Source organism: Numenius arquata, chromosome 1, assembly GCF_964106895.1.
Source record: "Numenius arquata chromosome 1, bNumArq3.hap1.1, whole genome shotgun sequence".
NCBI lineage: Eukaryota > Metazoa > Chordata > Aves > Charadriiformes > Scolopacidae > Numenius > Numenius arquata.
In genome coordinates, this window is record NC_133576.1 from 554,447 (window position 1) to 574,545 (window position 20,099).

At 44.0% G+C, this 20,099-nt stretch overlaps 1 protein-coding gene across 1 annotated transcript in view; it reads left to right on the forward strand.

Moving 5' to 3' along the window:
* Positions 1 to 4,962: 4,962 nt before the first annotated feature.
* Positions 4,963 to 20,099, forward strand: part of CRACR2A (calcium release activated channel regulator 2A) — a 76,023-nt gene continuing 60,886 nt past the window's right edge. The window contains exons 1-2 of the mRNA XM_074151726.1: positions 4,963 to 5,170; positions 18,343 to 18,581. Coding sequence (XP_074007827.1) covers positions 18,414 to 18,581 — 168 coding nt within the window. The 5' untranslated portion in view covers positions 4,963 to 5,170; positions 18,343 to 18,413. The remainder of the gene's footprint in view (positions 5,171 to 18,342; positions 18,582 to 20,099) is intronic.

Here is a 20,099-nt window from a genome sequence, read left to right on the forward strand (position 1 = left end):
TTATAGCTAATCTGTAAATTTCTTTCACTATGTTTATGACTTCAGTTTCTGTAACAACTTCTCTGATCCCTGAGCATAAAAAAAGAAAACGTGATTTTGAATGTTACTATAAAGTTCCCTCAGGGTGACGCAATTTCATAGGCAACTAAAAGCTGCATTAGCCCGGAAAGCCTTTTACTAACAGCCTAAACATAGAAGAAAATGACCCCTAGCATCCCAGCAGTATGATGGATCTCCAGACTGAAATAAACACACATCACCATAAATAAACTGTGAAATACAGCCTGTTTTATTTAAAGGATGGGGGCTTTATTTTTGTATTCTGCTTGTCATTTCCTTACTTAAGACCTGCAAGCCATCTTCTACCTACCACCTGTTTCTGTTTGTAGCTCTGGCATTTGTATAATCCGGTGGTAGAGACTGTCATCCAGTTTCTAAATCATTTTACCTTAAACATAGAAGTCAGAAGGATCCTAGCTCTGGACAATATGTTTTGCACCCATAGTGACTGTCAAAATCTCTTGGTTATACTCCTTGAAGAAAATCTAGTGAGTTTGTACCTAGACTTCACAGAGGACAATTTTGGACCCATATAAAAGCGTAGAATTATTTAAAGTGTTTTGTTTATTGCTGTAATTCAGGCTTGTGCTAAGAAGCAGATTCATGCATATGCACCTTTATTCTTGGGCTCTTTTTTTGCTTTGCAGTTAGCATCATAGTTTCTGACATCAAAGTACATGAGTTTACTGCTTTTCACTCCACTTACTCCAGGAGGGAGATATGGAAATAGATTTGATTCCAGATTTTCATGAAGAACAAACTTGTGGCTGCTGAAACCTGTCAGAATCTTTGTCTCTGCCATCGTCAGCCTGGGAACTCAGTTCACATCAATGTATATGATCAGAAACTGCTGAAATCACAGCAGTACATGAGTGCAATTTTAAAAGCATAATTCTATTCTGAAACTGGTTTCTTCAAGGGCTCAGAGGCTGAATTTCCACGGTAGAATATAGGAATCTGATGTTCCCATCACACCAAATTTCAATGTGATAAATGTACCCTTTAGCTATATGTCAAAGTAGTCCATTCCTTGTGTGGGTCTTCTAGGGTTTGATGATTACAGTGATAGTCCTCTGAAAGACATAGGCAGTTGCTCGTTGTTACTGCAAGTCCAGTTTGCAAACACTTTGATCAAAATCCAATATTCTTCCCAATTTTGCTAAAAAGAAAAAAAAAAGAAAAAAAGATTCTTTTTAATGCAGAGGACATAAAATGGATAGGTCTCATGGTGCAGATTTCACCCATCAGGTGACACTCACTTAGTCAGGACACTCAGTTAGTTGGAAAAAATAAATACTCAGTTTCCTCTTTTGGCTAATTTTTAATTTGGCTAATTTTTAAATTCAGGAGATCCTACAACTGCTACTCACAAGAAATAAAAACAAAAATTTCTCTGTTTGTTTGGGAGATCTAGACAAGACAATTCAATTCAAACTTCAGATTTGACCCAAATTTTCAAACAATATCAGGCTAAGTAATTTAAATTGCAAATTATAATAGTTACTACTAAGCCCTGTCTTCTAGTTGACATGTATCTGCATGGGTACTGCAATATAGTAGTGGTCTTAACGCTAGTAAATATTTTATGTCTTGCTTCTTACTCCACTATTTGTTCTTCCAAATGAAGAGCTAGAATCCATAACTTTTGCTATGAGAGAGAATGAAAACAGAGCAAAAGCCCAGTTCTAGGTGGCTCTGTAAGGCTCTACTCCAAAGTATTCACAGATATATGTAAAACCAGCATTAGCTGACTAGGCAAGACCTAGACAACTTCAGTCATCAGCTATTCCTTAGTAGGCCCCAAATATTTCTTAAAGAAACTGAAAAGTCTAAATTGCACCACAGCAAATGGTAAGGAAGAAAATTGAATGATTTGTTGCAAGAAGGTGCCTGAGCAGTCCCTAGTTTTAAGATCTATTCTCTGGGACCTTAATACAGTAATGTTACCGTTAAGTCTGAAAATGCTACTTCAGTGAGTTTTTTTCCCCATGGATGTGACAAATTCTCTTTTCTGTTCCAGAATTTTCCTCAGTTTTAGCTAATCCCGAACACGGGATGTTTCTTGGAAACATTTCTATGCTGTTTCTCACCCTGTCTTCCCTGAATTGTTTGAGTATGGAATGCTGCGGAGCCCTCTAGAATAGTTTTCAACATGGTAAGAAGTTAGCTTTCTAGACGCTGTCTTCAGTTTCGTCACAAGCTTCTGAATTTTTCTAGCACCTTGAGGCTGACAGCGTGCCTTCATTTCTCTGGAAGAATCTTGTCCACAGCTTTAAAAGAAATGTAGTTCCATCTTTTACCCACTACCTTACTAACAGAGCAAAAAGTTAAATAGAAAAGTTGGCCTAAGTCAAGTCAGCATGTGCAGAGTATGACAGCTGTTCAACATGCTGATGATTTCATGGTAACTACCTGTGTGCCTGTTTTAGTCCACAGTAGATATATAAAGCAGCTGCTGTGGTAAGCACGTTTCAAATATTTACTCTATGACTGAGCGTGGATATGAGCAGTAACTGTCAAATAGCACTTTAATGTACTGTAAACCCACACTCAAGCGTGCCTTGGGGAAACTTGTACAAGCCTACAGTCAAAGAATCGTAACAAGTAGTGAAGTAACATTTCCCTTTGCAGAAGCCACCCTAGTTAAACTCAGTTACTCATCAACTAGTCATTTAACAACTATTTTAAACTCCTATTGGTAGTGCTTTGTAAGTCGATATATTGGGCATACATGCCCATATTCTGCAAACTACCTCCAGGTTTTCCTTACGTTCCTCTTTATAGATGCAGGATTTGCTATTTACCGGTGTCCTGGTGTAGCTTACTTTAAGGAGATAAGCCTGAAGGGTTACGGGCTGTTCAGGAAAGATGGGGTGGGCACGTAAGTAGGAGGGCTTGTACACTGTGAAAAGGAACCCTTAGGTGCATGGAGCTTTATCTTGGGACAGTTGATGAACCCACGGAGAATGTGGGTAAGGACGAGAGAACAGACCAGTGCAGTCGATGTCACGGCAGGTATCTGCTACCAGATCACCCGATCAAGAAGAGACAGATGAAGTATTCTTCAGGCGCCATGAACCGGGAGCTCTTCTGCAGTTGGGGGATCTTACAATGATAAGAACTACGTTGAGTTTTTTTCTCTTCCTGGGGGACTACGCAGACAACCTGACCCCAGATGCATGTATTTGCACATTTCTCAAAATATACTTTGGCCTACGTGAAGTCTCTGAATCAAATGAACGTGAAATCAATGCTGTCTCCCATTGCCATCTTCTGTACGTGTGGAACTAGACTTGGGGCAGTTGGAGATCACAAGGTTTGAAAGACCCTAGATGGTCCATTCCAATTGCTCACCACCTTGGCTTTGCCGTGGATGAATGCTCCCGCACCCTTCCAAACGCTTCCGCCCCGTGCCGCTGGGGTTACAGCGGGTACAACTAAACGCCTTCACCCTAGAAACCCACCCTACAGGTAGTCCTGGCTGCAGGTGGGACCAAGGCAGGCAGCAGCGCCTCTCCGACCTGACTCGCCGCCGGGAGGGAGTTGGTCCTGTCACTGCAAACCGGCAGATAAAACTTCCTAAGACTCAGTTTAAAGTTTAGAAAGCAGGCATTCTTTATTGTGGCGCTGGGTGCACAGGGGATCACTCCTCCTATTGTGCACACCAAATACTGTTGTCAAATTAAATGTATACACAACAGGGATACATAGTCAATGTAATTCCAAGAAAACATCAGCATATTCATTACATTTCTGAGAATTCATTTACATATTATAATAAGCTTTTGGGCATGCGTAGTTGTGCCTTCTGTGGTCTTCATTTTGAGTGAGGGTCATTTCTTCCTCAATCTTCATCTTCTTCACCTGTCCTTTGGCTCACTTTTCATGTTGGCAAAACATTCTAACGGCTTAATTGCTCATTAAAACTAATGATCTCCCTGCTACCACCTGTGTGCCAGACAATGTCCACATTGATTGCATCCCTGTCTTAGGTCACCATGTTCTCAGGGCCACAGACATCCTTTCTTATCTTCACGTCTTGTGCTCACGAGACCCCACCTGGAATACTGTGTCCAGCTCTGGAGCCCTCAACACAGGAAGGACATGGACCTGTTGGAACGGGTCCAGCGGAGGGCCACGAAGATGATCAGAGGGCTGGAGCACCTCCCCTGTGAAGACAGGCTGAGAGAACTGGGGTTGTTCAGCCTGGAGAAGAGAAGGCTCCAGGGAGACCTCATAGCAGCCTTCCAATATCTGAAGGGAGCCTACAGGAGAGCCGGAGAGGGACTCCTTGTCAGGAAGTGTAGGGACAGGACAAGGGGTAATGGTTTTAAATTGGAAGAGGGGAGAATTAGGTAAGATATTAGGAGGAGATTCTTTCCTGTGAGGGTGGTGAGGCACTGGAACAGGTTGCCCAGGGAAGCTGTGGATGCCCCATCCCTGGAAGTGTTTAAGGCCAGGCTGGATGGGGCTTTGAGCAACCTGCTCTAGTGGAGGTGTCCCTGCCCAGGGCAGGGGGTTGGAACTCCATGATCTCTAAGGTCCCTGCCCAGGGAAGGGGGGTTGGAACTCCATGATCTCTAAGGTCCCTGCCCAGGGCAGGGGGGTTGGAACTCCATGATCTCTAAGGTCCCTTCCAACTCCAACCATTCTGTGATTACTAAGTCCTTGAAACCATTTGGGACGGTTGCTAAAATAGCTACGTTTCTTCTCTAAAAGAAGATTCTCTACAGTTTAACCGTTTATGAGCTACATTAAATCTGCCTCGGGTATCGGTCCTGCCGCAGGTGAGGTGCGACGGGGCCCCCGCGCCGCAGCGGCCTCCGGGGGGGTGAGGGGTGGGGGGGCGCCCCGGCTGCGGCCACACGGCCCCGCCGGCAGGGGGGAGGCTGGGCCGGACGGGGCCGGCCGTCCCGCCCCCGGGGCGCAGCCCGCCTCGCCCCGTTATGCCACCCGTCCTCGAAACAAAGTTTAGAAACTCGTTTCCACCATCCCGCGGCCTCACTTCCCCCCCCGAGGCGCGGGCAGGCGGAGGGGAGCCGCGCCGGGCAGCGCCTAGGGTTCGCATCGCGCCTTCCCTTCGGCCGGGCTCCGCGGGGAGCGGCGGGAGGTGAGTCGGGGGAGGCCAGAGGAGCCGGGGCAGGACAAAGCAGAGCACCGTGCCCTCCCCCGGCGAAGCTGCTGGCGGAAAAGCAGGCGCGGCCGCTGCTCCGGCCGCCTTTGCAGAGCGCCGGTGTCTCAATCTCGCTCTGCTCTTCCGCCGCGCTCCGCCCGCTGCCGGCTCCGCTTCCTGCGAGGGGCCGCCTGCGAGAGAACGCCGCCGCTGCGGGGCCGGGCAGGGGCTTGGCGGGTTTCGGGCGGGCGGCACGGGACAGCCGTTAACCGGCCCACCTCCTCGGCCCCGGGTGCCAGCCGGCCTCCCTGGCCTCTCTGGGAGCGGGGGCTGCGCCGGCGGGGGCGGGAGGAGGCCGGGCAGGTTCCCGAGGCGGAGGAGGAGCGCCCGTGCGGGCCGGCCGGGGGCGGGCTGTCCGTCCGTCCCCCCCCCTCGGCGGCCTGGCTGTCCCCCTGAGGGGCTGTCCCCCTGAGGGGCTGTCCCCCTGGCGGGGCCGCCGGAGCGTGGCGGGAGCGCTCCCGAGGCCGCTGTGAGGGTGACGCGCCGCACTGGCGGCCCCGGGCCCTTCCCTTACCCCTCAGCTCGCTCTCGGGCGGGGGGGCGGCGGGATCGGGAGGGCAGCGGCCGCCAGATAGGCCGCTCCCGCCGCCGCACGGCCCGCCTGCCGACGGGACAGCCAAGCTGCTGAAGCCCGCGCGTCCCTTCTTCGTGCGGCGCAGGTACCGGTACGGCAGCAGTACGGGGCGAGGAGGTTGCGCTCGGAAGGGCGGCAGCTGAGTGTGCTGGAGGATGCCGTGTCCTGGCTCCTCCCGCACAGAGAGCGTTTCGTAAAGGCGGTGCCCAAAAGCGCCCTTGACCGATAAGCCTTTGCGTTTGCGCTTCTGCGTTGCTCGTGTAGCTCCGCGCTAAGGCCGGTGTCGCAGAGAAATCGCTTCGTGTCCTGGTTACTTCAGGAGCTGCCCGTTTGGTTCTCGGCGTAGGCTCCCTCGCAGATGCGACAGCTCATTGAATTTGTGGGTGACGGCTGCCTTCAGGGTAGGAACAGGCCCACCAAACGACTTGGTGAGGAGGAAGGTGGTGCTGCTACCGCTGCACGTAGAAATGACTCTTGTGTCCCCCTGCGATAGTTCGGCGTTAGCCTTACATTGCTGTAGCACTAGTGCGGTATTTGATGTAGTTTTCTGGCTGGCTTGGTACCGAATGCTTACGATGACCGCACGTGACAGTTGTAAAAGAAACTTACTGCTACCAGGATAATAGATTTCTCAATATATACCAATAGAACAGATTACGGCTGCGTGTAATGAAACTTGGGTGGTGCCACGATTGGGAGAATGGTGAAATCCCGATGGAACACTTTGACTAACGCAGTTTTCTATTTTCCTAGTTGCAGCTTTGTGGTTTTTATTGATAGTTTCCAGGTCATTTTCACTTTTCTTCTTGGATGGCATGTATGAACTACTCTGATACACTGATGAAAGTTTATCGATTGTCTGTGTGATATCCTAAGGACTCTGATATCTGGTCCCCAAATTTATCATTAGGGGCTTCAGTATTGTACAACTTAACAGGTAATTGTTACACCCAAAAGAGTGAAAATTACGTGTCAGTCTTCCCTGTACTAAATTCTGATCTTGACCTCAAGAAAAGAAATCAAAAGTCAGTGTTTCAAGTACAAAGAGCAGAGGTATTTCCATGAATGGATGAAGTAGCAAACGAGAGTTAGGGCAATAATAGTTTACACTCTCCTAGTCTGTCGGCTCTTAGACACTTCAGTTCACTGCTGTTGAAACGAAGTATATTTGGTTCCGTGTGACACACCTGTCCCCCTTTTTCCTCCTATCTTGTGATGGACTAGAAGAGAAACGGTAAAGAGAGTAGCAGAAAGTAACGCACTGAAGAGCATTACTCTGCAAGCTTTTCTTGTGGTTTCTTCAGCTCACAGGATACACGTGCCGCTTCTGTCAGGTCTCTCTCTCTTTTTCTTCTCCTGTTTCTGTTCCCTGGCCAGCGATATGCTGTCCTGATTTCATAGATGGGTAAATTGTGGCCATATGGAGGGGTGAAGAATATAATGCTCTGCCCAGAATCCTCTGCTATTGTTTGCTAATTTGCTGTGTAAGTATTTATGAATGTACAGTTCTACATAATAAGGAGGGAGTAATATATCTTTAGAGTTTTATTTTTCTTGTTAAAAAAGCAGATTTAATCAGTTTAAGTTAAACCTGACGTAAAACCATAATTGATTCCACTGTCCATGACTTATGCATGTAGAAGCCACTGGGATGCCTGTGTCAAGAAACTGACCGAGACTCGGTTAAAGACTTTGGAGCTCTTTCCAGACAAAGATCTAACCAGGTCAGGCCTAGAGTTTTCAGTCTAAATCGGATTTATTTTTTATCCTAAGAGAAAACAAAAAATTAGTGATAAATATTTGCCTGTATTTCTAGGCACCAGTGCCCTGTTCTTCCCCACATTTAGCAAGCTGAATCGCCACAGGGTCAGATAAGCAAGGTATAGGAGAGCTTACTGGGAGTCTTGTCCAGTCCTCCCACTAGTCACTCTCAGATTTATTGTGTGTCATGTCTCAGTCTAATTTTACTTCCTTCTTACGCTGTCCTTCTGCTGTGCCTCTGTATCTTGTGTTTGTTCTGTTGTGTCCCAGGCTATCCCTTGCTCTGATACCTTATTTTTGCCAGACAGAGATGATGAAGTAGCCGTACCTGTTGCGCAGTGGGAGGTCACCATGTTGTTGAGCCATGGCCAGGATACGTGCCCCTTTGAAGAGGCTGTGACCTCCAGAGAGCCACACCAGAAGATGTTCTCCCTATCTGCAGTATCACGCAATAGCCCCTTTTTCCTCACATGACTCATCTTATCCCTTAGTCTCACAAAGGGGGTGTCAGGAAAGGTGAAGGATCTTGCTGGGGAACTTCTGTTTGTTAGAGAGCGATGCAAATGGAGGCAGGGATCCTGCCAATTGCAAGAATACCTTTTTGACTAGTTAACTCACAGAGAATGTGGGAGTTGTATTTTCACTTGAAAGCAGGGGTGAATTAAAATCCAGTTAAGAATCTGTAATGATGCATTTTCAATTGTTTGTGTTGCTAGAGTTTTTTGTAGAACTGAACAGGATGAGGTATACCGAGCCTACTAATCAAATATAGATTATGTGTTTATATGTGTTTCCCAGACCTTGGAAGTGAGCCATGCAGAAGAGAGAGCATGAAGGTTGTCTTGTACTGCGTATAGGAAAACATGACACTTCTTGCGTCATAGTTTACTATTACTGCTTGCAATGGAAAAACAGTGTACTAGCAAATTCCCATGCCTCACTCACATGGTCTTGTCCCATACAAACTGTGCCACCGACTCGGGTGAAGGTGGTTTGCAAGAGCAAGTTTATAGTTTTAGAAATTCCAAAAACTTTGAAAACAAGAATTCTTGCAAAGCCAACTGAAAGCCAAGCCAAATAACTCGGGAGACACTTGGAACGTGCCTCTTGGGTCTTCTAGTGCAATCTGCATTAGCTTGGGTCCTTAGCCTTCAGACTTAGAGTAAGTCCTTAGACCTAGACTTCAGTCCTTAGACTGGAATTTTCCACTAACATTTTTTCCATTAAAAATGAATTTTTGTCTGAAAAGAGTATTTAATTTGCATCTCAAAATCCTTAATTTAGGTCAAAGATGTAACATTCCTTGACAAACTAGAAATAGAGAGTGTGTCTTAGATTTCAAGCCAAATTTTTGTTGATTTTCAGGCAGATAAAAGATCTTGATTTTTTCCCCCAGAAGTTACATTTTTAGCAAGGACTTTTGGAGGAGGCAGAATATTTCAAGATTATTTTTTTTTTGTGAAAAAAGTGTACTTTAAAGATGTTCTTGTCAACCAGATTTCACTGACTGAAAGTAGCCCCATTTAGCAGTGACTCGTTAGGAAACCTGAAAGATACGACAATTAAAATGAACATATACTGCTTTACTTAAACTTTTTCCAAGCCTTTACTTTGGGGAGGGGTCTGTTTCCAACGCAAATAATTTGCCCAGAGCATCATGTTACAGGTTACACCACTTAATAATATAATGCCGTTATTAATATAGTTATTGCATTTAATTTCAATGCTTGGGACAACGCAACACAATAAATAATGCAGTTAAATTGTGTCAGCTCAGTTTTGACTTCATGCTTGGAATGTGTTGCATATGTTGAAAGGCGCGCTTTCTTAACAATAAATTTTACTTCTCTGAACTGACATTTTATATTTTGGAAGTAAGTCAAAATAATGGTAAAATAGTTCTCTCTAGTTCTATAATAGTTGTGGTACAAGTTCTATAACTGTTAATGTCACTACTGTTTATGTGCAAACGTTTATAAAAACTAATGCTGCAGCCACAAATGTTAGCCAGAGTTGTTGCCCGAAATGTATAACTGGCCAAGTTGTATTTGTATGCAGTAAGGATTTATTGATGAGATAGAGACAGAATTTGTGGGGGAAACAACATACTCGGATACACATACACACTTCTGCCACCATCCTCCTTGGGGGCTAGGTAGGTCAACAGTTTCTTAAAGACTCAAGGTTTTTGCAACCAGCAGGCAGGCAAGGAACAAAGGGGAGGGAGAACAGGTCTTATTGGAGATGGTGCCCTTGAATAGGGCAGGAAGAGCAGCTGGGAGGGAGAGCAGGAGAGTGTGGGTCCTTGAAGCATGCAGAGACTACAGGCAGGGGGCTCTCACAGCTCTGATGGTCCTGTGATTATTCTGCAACAGTGATTTCCACGATGATCGTTGCCCCTAAATTCGGTGTCCTTTTATAAGGAATTTGCATTTCCAGACAGTTCTTAGCTTTTCATTTCTTAAAAAGGAAGCATCCACGTCAATGAAGCAAGAGGAAAAGATGTATTTCCCCTAAAATCCTAACTACTTAGCATAGGTTTAGGTCTCAAGGAGTGTAGCAGCACTAAGCAGATCTGTTTAACTTCACCCTAGCTTTTCAGTATGGATCCCTAACAACTGCTAATATTTAGGCAATAGAAATCAGGGAAGATAGTGCTGGAAGGAAAGTGGGAGGTTCTGTGATTATTGTTGCCTGCACATTAGTTGTTTTTCATTAGTATTTCCATATTGAAGTACCATGATGGTGAATAAATGAATCTGCCTGCTTCCTTTGCTTAGCTCTGTTACCTTTGGACATTTGAATTCTAATACATGGATAGTGTAACAGAACCAGACACTGTTTACAACCCGTCTTAATAGAAGCTCTCCAACCAGCTCTGACTGTAGCTTTTAAAGGTTAAGGGAACCATTAGGATCACCTAATTTGATATTCTGCAGAAGGCAAGCTCAAAACTTCATTTATACCACAAGTTTTCAGATTCCCATAAAATTACTTGCAATTTATTTCAAGGTAAGGGAGATGAGAAGAAATCAAGATGGGAAAAGACCTGGGAGAAAATGTTGCGGGTTATAAATACATCATAATCATATAAATGAAATTCCTCATTTTCAGAAAATGGCTAGTTAAGGAAAAAAACATACCGAAAACTTAAAAAAAAAAAAAAAAGAAAGAAAGAAAAAACCAAACCAGGTCATATATCAGAAGCTCAGATTCCAAAATATAGCTGGGAAACAGGAGAAAACCAGAAAAGATACTTACAGTGGCAGCCTTAACGATTCCAAAACAGACTACCGAAGACTTTGGAGAAAGACGACTCATTCCCCACTTTGCATTTGTCCCTGGATGAATCCACAAATCCAAATGTTGGAAAAACCCCAACCTACATCACTTCTGTGCACAATGACAATGATCCCAACTCTCTGACTGGTGATCATGTTCTCATTAACCTTTTTTATTTTTGAACATCTCCACTCAAAAAGGGAAGAAAGGAAGAGCCAGGGAACTACAGGCCAGTCAGTCTCACCTCTGTGCCCAGCAAGATCATGGAGCAGATCCTCCTGGAATCGCTGCTAAGGCGCATGGAAAATAAGGAGGTGACTGGTGACAGCCAACATGGCTTCACCAAGGGCAAGTCATGCCTGACAAATTTGGTGGCCTTCTACGAATGCACTACAGCATTGGTAGATAAGGGGAGAGCAACAGACGTCGGCTACCCGGACTTATGTAAAGCATTTGACACTGTCCTGCATGACATCCTGGTCCCTAAACTGGAGAGACACAGATTTGATGGATGGACCACTCGGTGGATCAGGAACTGGCTAGATGGCTGCACTCAAAAAGTTGTGGCCAACGGCTTGATGTCCAAGTGGAAGCCAGGGACAAGTGGTGTACCTCAGGGGTCAGTACAGGGACCAGTGCTGTTTAACAACTTTGTTGGAGACATGGACAGTGCGATTGAGGGCACCCTCAGCAAGTTTGCCAACGACACCAAGCTGTGTGGTGTTGTCGACACACTGGAGGGAAGGGATGCCATCCAGAGGGACCTGGACAGGCTTGAGAGGTGGATCTGTGTGAACCTCATGAAGTTCAACCAAGCCAAGTGCAAGGTCCTGCACCTGGGTCATGGCAACCCCAGGCACAAATACAGGCTGGGTGGAGACTGGATTGAGAGCAGCCCTGAGGAGAAGGACTTGGGAGTGTTTGTGAATGAGAAGCTCAACATGAGCCAACAGTGTGCACTAACAGCCCAGAAAGCCAACTGTATCCTGGGCTGCACCAAAAGAAGCGTGGCCATCAGGTCAAGGGAGGTGATTCTGCCCCTCTACTCTGCTCTTGTGAGACCCCACCTGGAGTACTGTGTCCAGCTCTGGAGTACCTCAGCACAGGAGGGACATGAACCTGTTGGAACGAGTCCAGCGGAGGGCCACAAAGATGATCAGAGGGATGGAGCACCTCCCCTATGAAGACAGGCTGAGAGAGTTGGGGTTGTTCAGCCTGGAGAAGAGAAGGCTCCAGGGAGACCTCATAGCAGCCTTCCAATAGCTGAAGGGAGCCTACAGGAGAGATTGGGAGGGACTCTTTATCAGGGAGTGTAGTGACAGGATGACGGGTAATGGTTGTAAACTGAAAGAGGGGAGATTTAGATTAGGTATTAGGAGGAAATTCTTTCCTGTGAGGGTGGTGAGGCACTGGAACAGGTTGCCCAGAGAAGCTGTGGCTGCCCCATCCCTGGAAGTGCTCAAGGCCAGGCTGGATGGGGCTTTGAGCAACCTGGTCTAGTGGAAGGTGTCCCTGCCCAGGGCAGGGGTTTGGAACTAGATGATCTTTAATGTCCTTTCCAACCCAAACCATTCAATGATTCAATGATTCTATGAATCAAGCAACTAGTTTTCACTGAGTTTGTAAGAAAATTTGCCTCTCCCAAAGGTTAGCTTCCCACATAGATGAAGAAGAAAGTCACCTGCCTGGCTTCTTGCTGGCCTCTATGGAAGTAGCAAACAGAATGATTCTTTCAGCAGGCTTGTGCCAACTTAAAATAATTGTGGTGGTATATTTTAGCACCTTTAGAAGCTTTTTAGCATAATGCTAAAAGGTAACTAACTCTGACACTAAGTTAGTTCTGAAGAGGTCCCTGTTGATGTGTCATGTGAACGGCTGCAGGTTATTTTAACAATATTAATTTGGTTGTAGGAAAACATATTTCTCATAGCGAAATTACGCAATCTAACTTTTATTTTCTACTGTTTGTAAAACATAAATGTTGTCTCTCATAAGAGTATTTTTTTATAAATCCATGGTGACCTGAGTATTAAGTGATCTTACCACATTTTTCTTTTGATGATTTGTGTTTTGAAGTGTGCTGCAGAAAGTTTGTACCTATAGACAGATGCTAAAAAAAATATTCTACTGAAACCTAGAAAGTCAGAGACATGAATGCGGGTAAAACAGCTCTGCAAGTTTTTAATGATCACAATTGGGGAGAATGGGCTTTGTCATGACTTAGGAAATCTGTGGATCAGCAGTGCTTTGTACCTCTAGAGTTTGGTCATTTACAGTACATCTGACTGGAAAATCATGATAAAAATGTCATTTGAAATACTAACAGTGACCCGCCTTTTGCAGACCAGTCCAGAAATACCCGATGCTTCATCATCTGTGGAAACCTCATAAACTCTATGTCCTTGTTTAGTATTATTTGGAGCTATACTTGCTTGCATCAGCTCATGATACGACCTATTTTGCATAGTGAAGTGTGTGTTTGTAGCTAAAAGAAGAGAAATGGAAGGTCTTTAATATAATAGAATAGTCTTTTGAATTTGTAAGCCATTTGATTTCTAAAGGAGATGAATGAGTGAATAGAACTACCTATGTTATTTAAAACTGGCCTTGGAATAATTACATTGCTGATCCAGTAACATGGGGCAAATTGCTGTTTTAATCTTTCATGTTATTACCAGCATTTGCAAAGTATCAGGACACTCTAGGAATTAAGATGAACTGTGCCATCTTTGAAAGCTGTCATAAGGATTAAGAATTTTAGTGTATGCTCTAATTTAATTTTCTGCTGTATTCAACTGTGTAGCCAGTTTTTATGTTGTTTATGAAAGGTGGGGCAACTTGTAAGAAGGTGAGGCTCCTGTGATGCACATAATTTCCTTTTGTGGCGTGGAAGTATTTAGAAAGCATGGTGACGTTTTCTGAATCTTATCTGTACTGTTTACTAAATGTAAACAACTTTATCAAACTGTAAATAGTGCCTTTTTGTTCTGCCATTTATTAATCTGTTTTCATATTTCTATTCTTTCCCATGCAATTGACTATCTAATACTTGCACAATTTGTCTTTTTGCTTTTTCTTAAGTAAGCCTAACGAACTGTACAGAAGCCAGAGGGACTAGCAGCACTATCGTGTTGAGTTTGGCCTGTTCCTGCCGTTGTGGCTTTTTGAGAAATTGTTGAGATGTGGAAAAAAAATAATTATTACGCTTGGAGTCTGGGTCAGATCTTAAGACCATCTTTAAGCTGCACTTGTCTCACTGATTTTTGGTATTTTTAAACCTGTTTTTAAGTTAGTGTCGCTGCAAAGTTGAAACTGATGGCCTGGTTCTGATTCTCTTGTACACTGGTGTCAATCAAGAATGAGCTGTGTTAGTTAAGCGAAGGTTAGGTGTGTAAAAGCAGCATGAAAGGGGAATCTCATTCAGACTATTATACCACTGTAGTCTGAATGTGGCTTGCAGTGGTGTTTTCATCTGATCACAAGTGTGTGGGTGGCTATATAGAGTCAGAGCAAAGCTGACTCATATCTAGCTCATATACTGATTATGAGACTGTCTAATATCAGAAACATCAGGATATGAGACTGTCTAATATCAGAAACATCAGGAAAGGGATTAAGAAACAGGGCAGTTACGGAGAGATCTTTTCCTTCCTTTGTCTTCCCAGCTACTGATGGTCGGTCAGATTTTCTGAGCTAGAAATTTTCCTCTGAAGAGTACAGCTGTTCAGGCAGCTGTAATATAGCCAAATGCCCTTTGCTATGTCAGACCTATATTCCCTGTGACAGCATTTCCTAGCCTTGTTAATTTTCCGGGGCCTTCTCGGCTGTCGGCCAGCATGGATGCTCTGTCAGGCTTGGGTGCCTTTTGGGGTGTGGAGCGCAGTGAGCCCCAGCAGAGGGCTCCCCTGGCGCGGCGACGGGCGGCGCTCGGTGTCTGCGGGTGGGTTGAAGTAGCTGCTCTCGGGGTTTATAAAGCCCCCGTGACTGCCATACCTTAAAACCGAAGTAAGACCCATTCTGAGGAGGGGTTTCCTAAAGCGGGATGGTATGGGTGTAGCCATCCTTTGCCTTCTCTCAGCTTGTTTTTCCCTTTGCTGCTTGTAACTGCTTTAGGAAAGATTTTGACACCTAAGTTCTTTGGTCATTAAGTTCTTTGGTCATCATTCCTTTGGTCATAGGAAAGATTTTGACACCTAAGTTCTTTGGTCATTAAGTTCTTTGGTCATCATTCCTTTGGTCATAGGAAAGATTTTGACGGCTAAGTTCTTTGGTCATTAAGTTCTTTGGTCATTAAGTTCTTTGGTCATTAAGTTCTTTGGTCATTAAGTTCTTTGGTCATCATTCCTTTAGTCATAGGAAAGATTTTGACGGCTAAGTTCTTTGGTCATTAAGTTCTTTGGTCATCATTCCTTTGGTCATAGGAAAGATTTTGACGGCTAAGTTCTTTGGTCATTCAGCTTTGGAGAGTATCTGAACAACAGTCCTGGAGTGATCAGAGTTGCAAAACAGAGTGAGGAAGAGAGAGGAGAATGTACCTATGTGTGCAGATTTTTGCCAGGTGGTTTCAGAGGGGGTGGGTGATTTGCTCGTCAAAGTCCCAGTTTGATTTGAAGTCAATGGCTGTTTACAATGGCTTTTATACTTACATGCAACATGGGAAGTCCGACAGCCTGGCCCATAGATATTGGAGAAATCGCTTTGACATGAGAAGCCACTGCAACCTGCGGGTATGGCAAACTGTACAGGTAAGAAATTCTTGGAAGATGCTGTGTTTTAAGAGGCACAAAGCACTGCCAGGTTTGAACTTAAGCAATGCCAAGGCCTGTACGCTGAAGACAACATACATTTCAGGTTCTCAATGGCCTCTGTTGGAGTTGTTCCAGATTGTGCCAGTCATGCTGGATCAGAATCAGGCTATGTTCCTTTGTAATGATCAAATGCCTCTCAAAATACTTCCCTCTGTTAAAAATATAGGCCTGTCAGCCTGACCTCGGCACCGGGAAAGATCACGGAGAGGATCACCTTGAGTGAGCTCTCACAGCAAGTGTAGGGCAGCCGAGGGATCCGCGCCAGCCAGCATGGGTTTATGAAAGGGAGGTCCTGCTTAACCAACTTGATCTCTTTCTATGACCATGTGACCTGCCTGCTCGATGTGGGGAAGGCTGTGGACATTGTCTACCCGGACTTTGGTAAGGCCTTTGACACCGTCCCCCACAGCGTTCTCCTGGAGAAGCTGGCGAATCATGGCATAGACAAGTGTACTCTTCACTGGGTAAAAAACTGGCTGGATGGCCATGCCCAGAGAGTTGTAATTAATGGGGTGAAATCCAGTTGGCGGCCGGTCACCAGTGGTGTCCCTCAGGGCTCAGTTTTTGGGCTGGTCTTGTTTAATATCTTTATTGATGATCTGGATAAGGGGATTGAGTGCACCCTCAGTAAGTTTGCAGATGACACCAAACTAGGTGGGAGTGTTGATCTGCTGGAGGGTCGGAAGACTCTACGGAGGGACCTGGACAGGTTGGATCAATGGGCCAAGGCCAATGGGATGAGGTTCAACAAGGCCAAGTGCCGGCTCCTGCATTTTGGTCACAACAACCCCATGCAGCGCTACAGGCTTGGGGCAGAGTGGCTGGAAAGCTGCCCAGCAGAAAAGGACCTGGGGGTGTTGGTGGACAGCTGGCTGAACATGAGCCAGCAGTGTGCCCAGGTGGCCAAGAAGGCCAACAGCATCCTGGCCTGTATCAGGAATAGCATGGCCAGCAGGAGTAGGGAATAGGGAAGTGATGGTGCCTCTGTACTGGGCCCTGGTGAGGCCTCACCTCGAGTGCTGTGTCCAGTTTTGGGCCCCTCACTACAGGAAGGACATTGAGCTGCTGGAGCGTGTCCAGAGGAGAGCCACCAAGCTGGTGAGGGGTCTGGAGAACAAGTCATAGGAGGAGAGGCTGAGGGAACTGGGCATGTTTAGTTTGGAGAAGAGGAGGCTGAGGGGGGACCTCATTGCCCTCTACAACTCCCTGAAAGGAGGGTGTAGAGAGGTGGGTGTTGGCCTCTTCTCCCAAGGGAATAATGACAGGACCAGAGGAAATGGTCTGAAGTTGGGGCAGGGCAGGTTTAGATTAGATATTAGGAAGAATTACTTTACTGAGAGGGTGGTCAGGCACTGGTCCCTGCCCAGGGAGGTGGTGGAGTCGCCATCCCTGGAGGTATTTAAGAAACGTGTAGACATGGTACTTCGGGGCATGCTCTAGTGCCTGAGATTGGTGGGTTGTGTCTGTTTGTGGGTGGGTGTGGTGTTTCTTTGTTTGGTTGGTTTTTTTTGTTTGCTTGGTTTTTTTGTTTGGTTGGTTTTGGTTGGTTTTTTTTTTTTGGTTGGACTCGATGATCTCAAAGGTCCCTTCCAGTCATGAAGATTCTGTGATTCTGTGATTATCTGACAAATTTGTGGCTACTTTAGGTAGACCTGTTTAGAAAAACAGAAACAAAAAGTCTAGCTATTGCATGTCATCTGAGCCCTGATAACTCTACACTTGTTCTTAGCCTCTCACAAATAGTCAGTACCTCAGTGAAATAGACCGTTTCTCTACCTGGTTTGCCAACATGATAATCCGTTAAGATCATACAGGGAGTCTTAGAAACATTAGGTGAGTCGTGACAATCCATGATCAGTCAACAGTGCCTTTGAGTTCATAGGCTTTTGGGAAAGCCTGCTCCTTTTGTATTGATACTGTGTGTTGTACAATTGTACATGTTTGGAGAGGGAAAACTATTTACATCTGACCTCCTAGAATGAAGTTAAGATAAAATTATAGCCAAACATAAATATTTTCATGTAGAGTGTGTAATACAAATTTTCACAGAGGCTCTTCAGAATGTGATTAACTTATGAAGTCTTCCCACTAAGTTCATTAGCAATTAGTTCTCCTTCACAGGTGAAAGTCAAAGCTGTAAGTAATAAGGATGAATCAAAGGAAATGTTTCAGAATTCCATAATCCAGTATCTTTCTTTTAATTTTACTTCATTGATTTGAACTCCGTGGTCAGTCATCAGTCCCCTTCCATTCTATAGCTATCATATGAACTGCATTCCAAGGGACTGGATGCAAATTGTGACATGTGGTGTTAAGATGATCAGAGTCAAAAGGATACCAGTTGAATATTTGTAGTGACTTTAAATTATTTTTTCATTTACAGTATTTCTTGTGTTTTCTTGTTCATATTAATTGATTGTCTATATTTCTTTTTAAACTGGCTGATTTTGCTTTGGGATTCCTTTTTAGAGCTGGTTTTGTCTTCTCCTTCCCTCAGACTCCCCCTCCTCATTCATCATCCCATTTGCAGTGTCTTTACTGCAGCCCATCAAGGGTAGGCATTTTCAAAAAGCTTTTTCTTCTTTTAAGCTTTGGTCCCTAATTAAGGACATGGTTGCTAAGAGATTGTGGAAAGCATCATTAAGAGGATCTGATTTGCTCTTTTTCTTACCTTCCATGCACAGGTTTCAGATCAGGATTTGTGAATAAATGGGACAGCAGCATCCCAAAATATTCCTGTGCTGAGATTGTGCCAATGGACAGAATACAAGGAGACTGTGCCAGTCCTGCGCCATCAGGGAATGCAGAGAGGAGCAGGACTGGAGAACAAGATTCAGGACTAACTGTGTGGGGAAAAGCACATGAGTTCTTTCAGATTTGTGATGTGGAAGGCAAAGGTTTCATCACCCGTCAAGACATGCAGGTAAACCAAAACTAACTATGTGAAATGACCATGAGAGAAGCTCCTAGTGCCCTTAATGAGTTGAGACTGATTAATTAAGAGCTAAAAATTTTAACACCCTCCTGATAACTTTAAAGATGTATGGAATCATAGAATCATAGAGTTGTGTAGGTTGGACGATTTAAAATAATCTCTTTGAAGTCTTATATAATACTTGCATGTGTTTCCACAGACAAAGAAAAAAAAAGTGGAAAATCAAAGTAAGTCAAGTTTAAAAACTGGCCCAGGAATTTAATTTCAGTCTTGTTGAGAAAGTTGAAACTCCAGTAAATTCATTACTTTGCAGTTTGCCACAGCATCATGAATGTATTCAGTCCACCAATTTTATCCTGGTTTTTTCAGCAAAATTGTATAAATAAAGTCTTTTACTTTGGTTTCATCTGCCAAACAATGGTGAACTCTCAGTTGGATCACATATATTTGTAGGAAGTGCAAGGGAACTGTATTTTAGCATTATTCAGTGTTCACAATCATCTTATCAATTTGGTCTTCAATTGTTTGAGGGGCCAAAATCAGAGATGCTGAAAATGTTGATTAAAAAACCCAATTATATAACAAAATCTTTTGAAAAATGGAATTGGGTGCATATTGCAGATATAATGATTTGGACCAGCGTGTAGCAGAAAACAAGAATGTACTCATGCTTGACATGCAAAGCATAATTTCATTGTGTTAATCTATTTCTACTTCAGTACTTATGGATGAAATAGAACTGGGGAGCGGTATAGCAAAATAAATTCAGCGTAAGCTACTACCAATGGAAGCATCTAATATAAAATATAAAATTTCCAAATCCTCAGAAACAAAGATGTATCTGCAAAAAGGAAAATGCAAGCAAACCCCTTTTAACTATCTATGTTAGAAAAGCAAAAACCTCATAGTAAATCGCTTGAAGCTTTCTGTGCTGAGTTTTGTGACGACCTGTGCTAATGCTGCGAAGTTGAAAAAAGATAGGAGTGCAGATGCTTCCTGTGCGGCAGGCTTTACCAATGTACATTATCTCGCTGAAATAACTGAATGCAAACAAACAAATATGTTGTTAGTTTTAATTTTGGTAAATCCAGACCCATAGAGAAATTAATGGGTTATAATTTTATTGCCTTTCCAAAACCTGAATGGAATATTTTTACGCAGTGAATGACCCATGTATGTATATGTATGTATGTATATATAAAAAGTGTTAGTATTTTTTTTGCAGGAAATGTAAAAACATTTGTTTCTGTTTTATTCTCGGTTTTATGCTTAGAGTGCTGATAAATTTATACTTCAGGTTCTAAAACAGACATTGCAAAAGATGCAGTAAAAAAGCGTTGCAAAGGGTTGCAAAGAACACATGAAGTACATTTCTATTTCACCATGAGTATTTGTATCTAACAACTATATATCTTGTATCTATGTATCTTAGATATATCTATATATCTATATATCTTAGATATCTATATATCTTATATTATATAACTTGTATATCTAACAACTTCA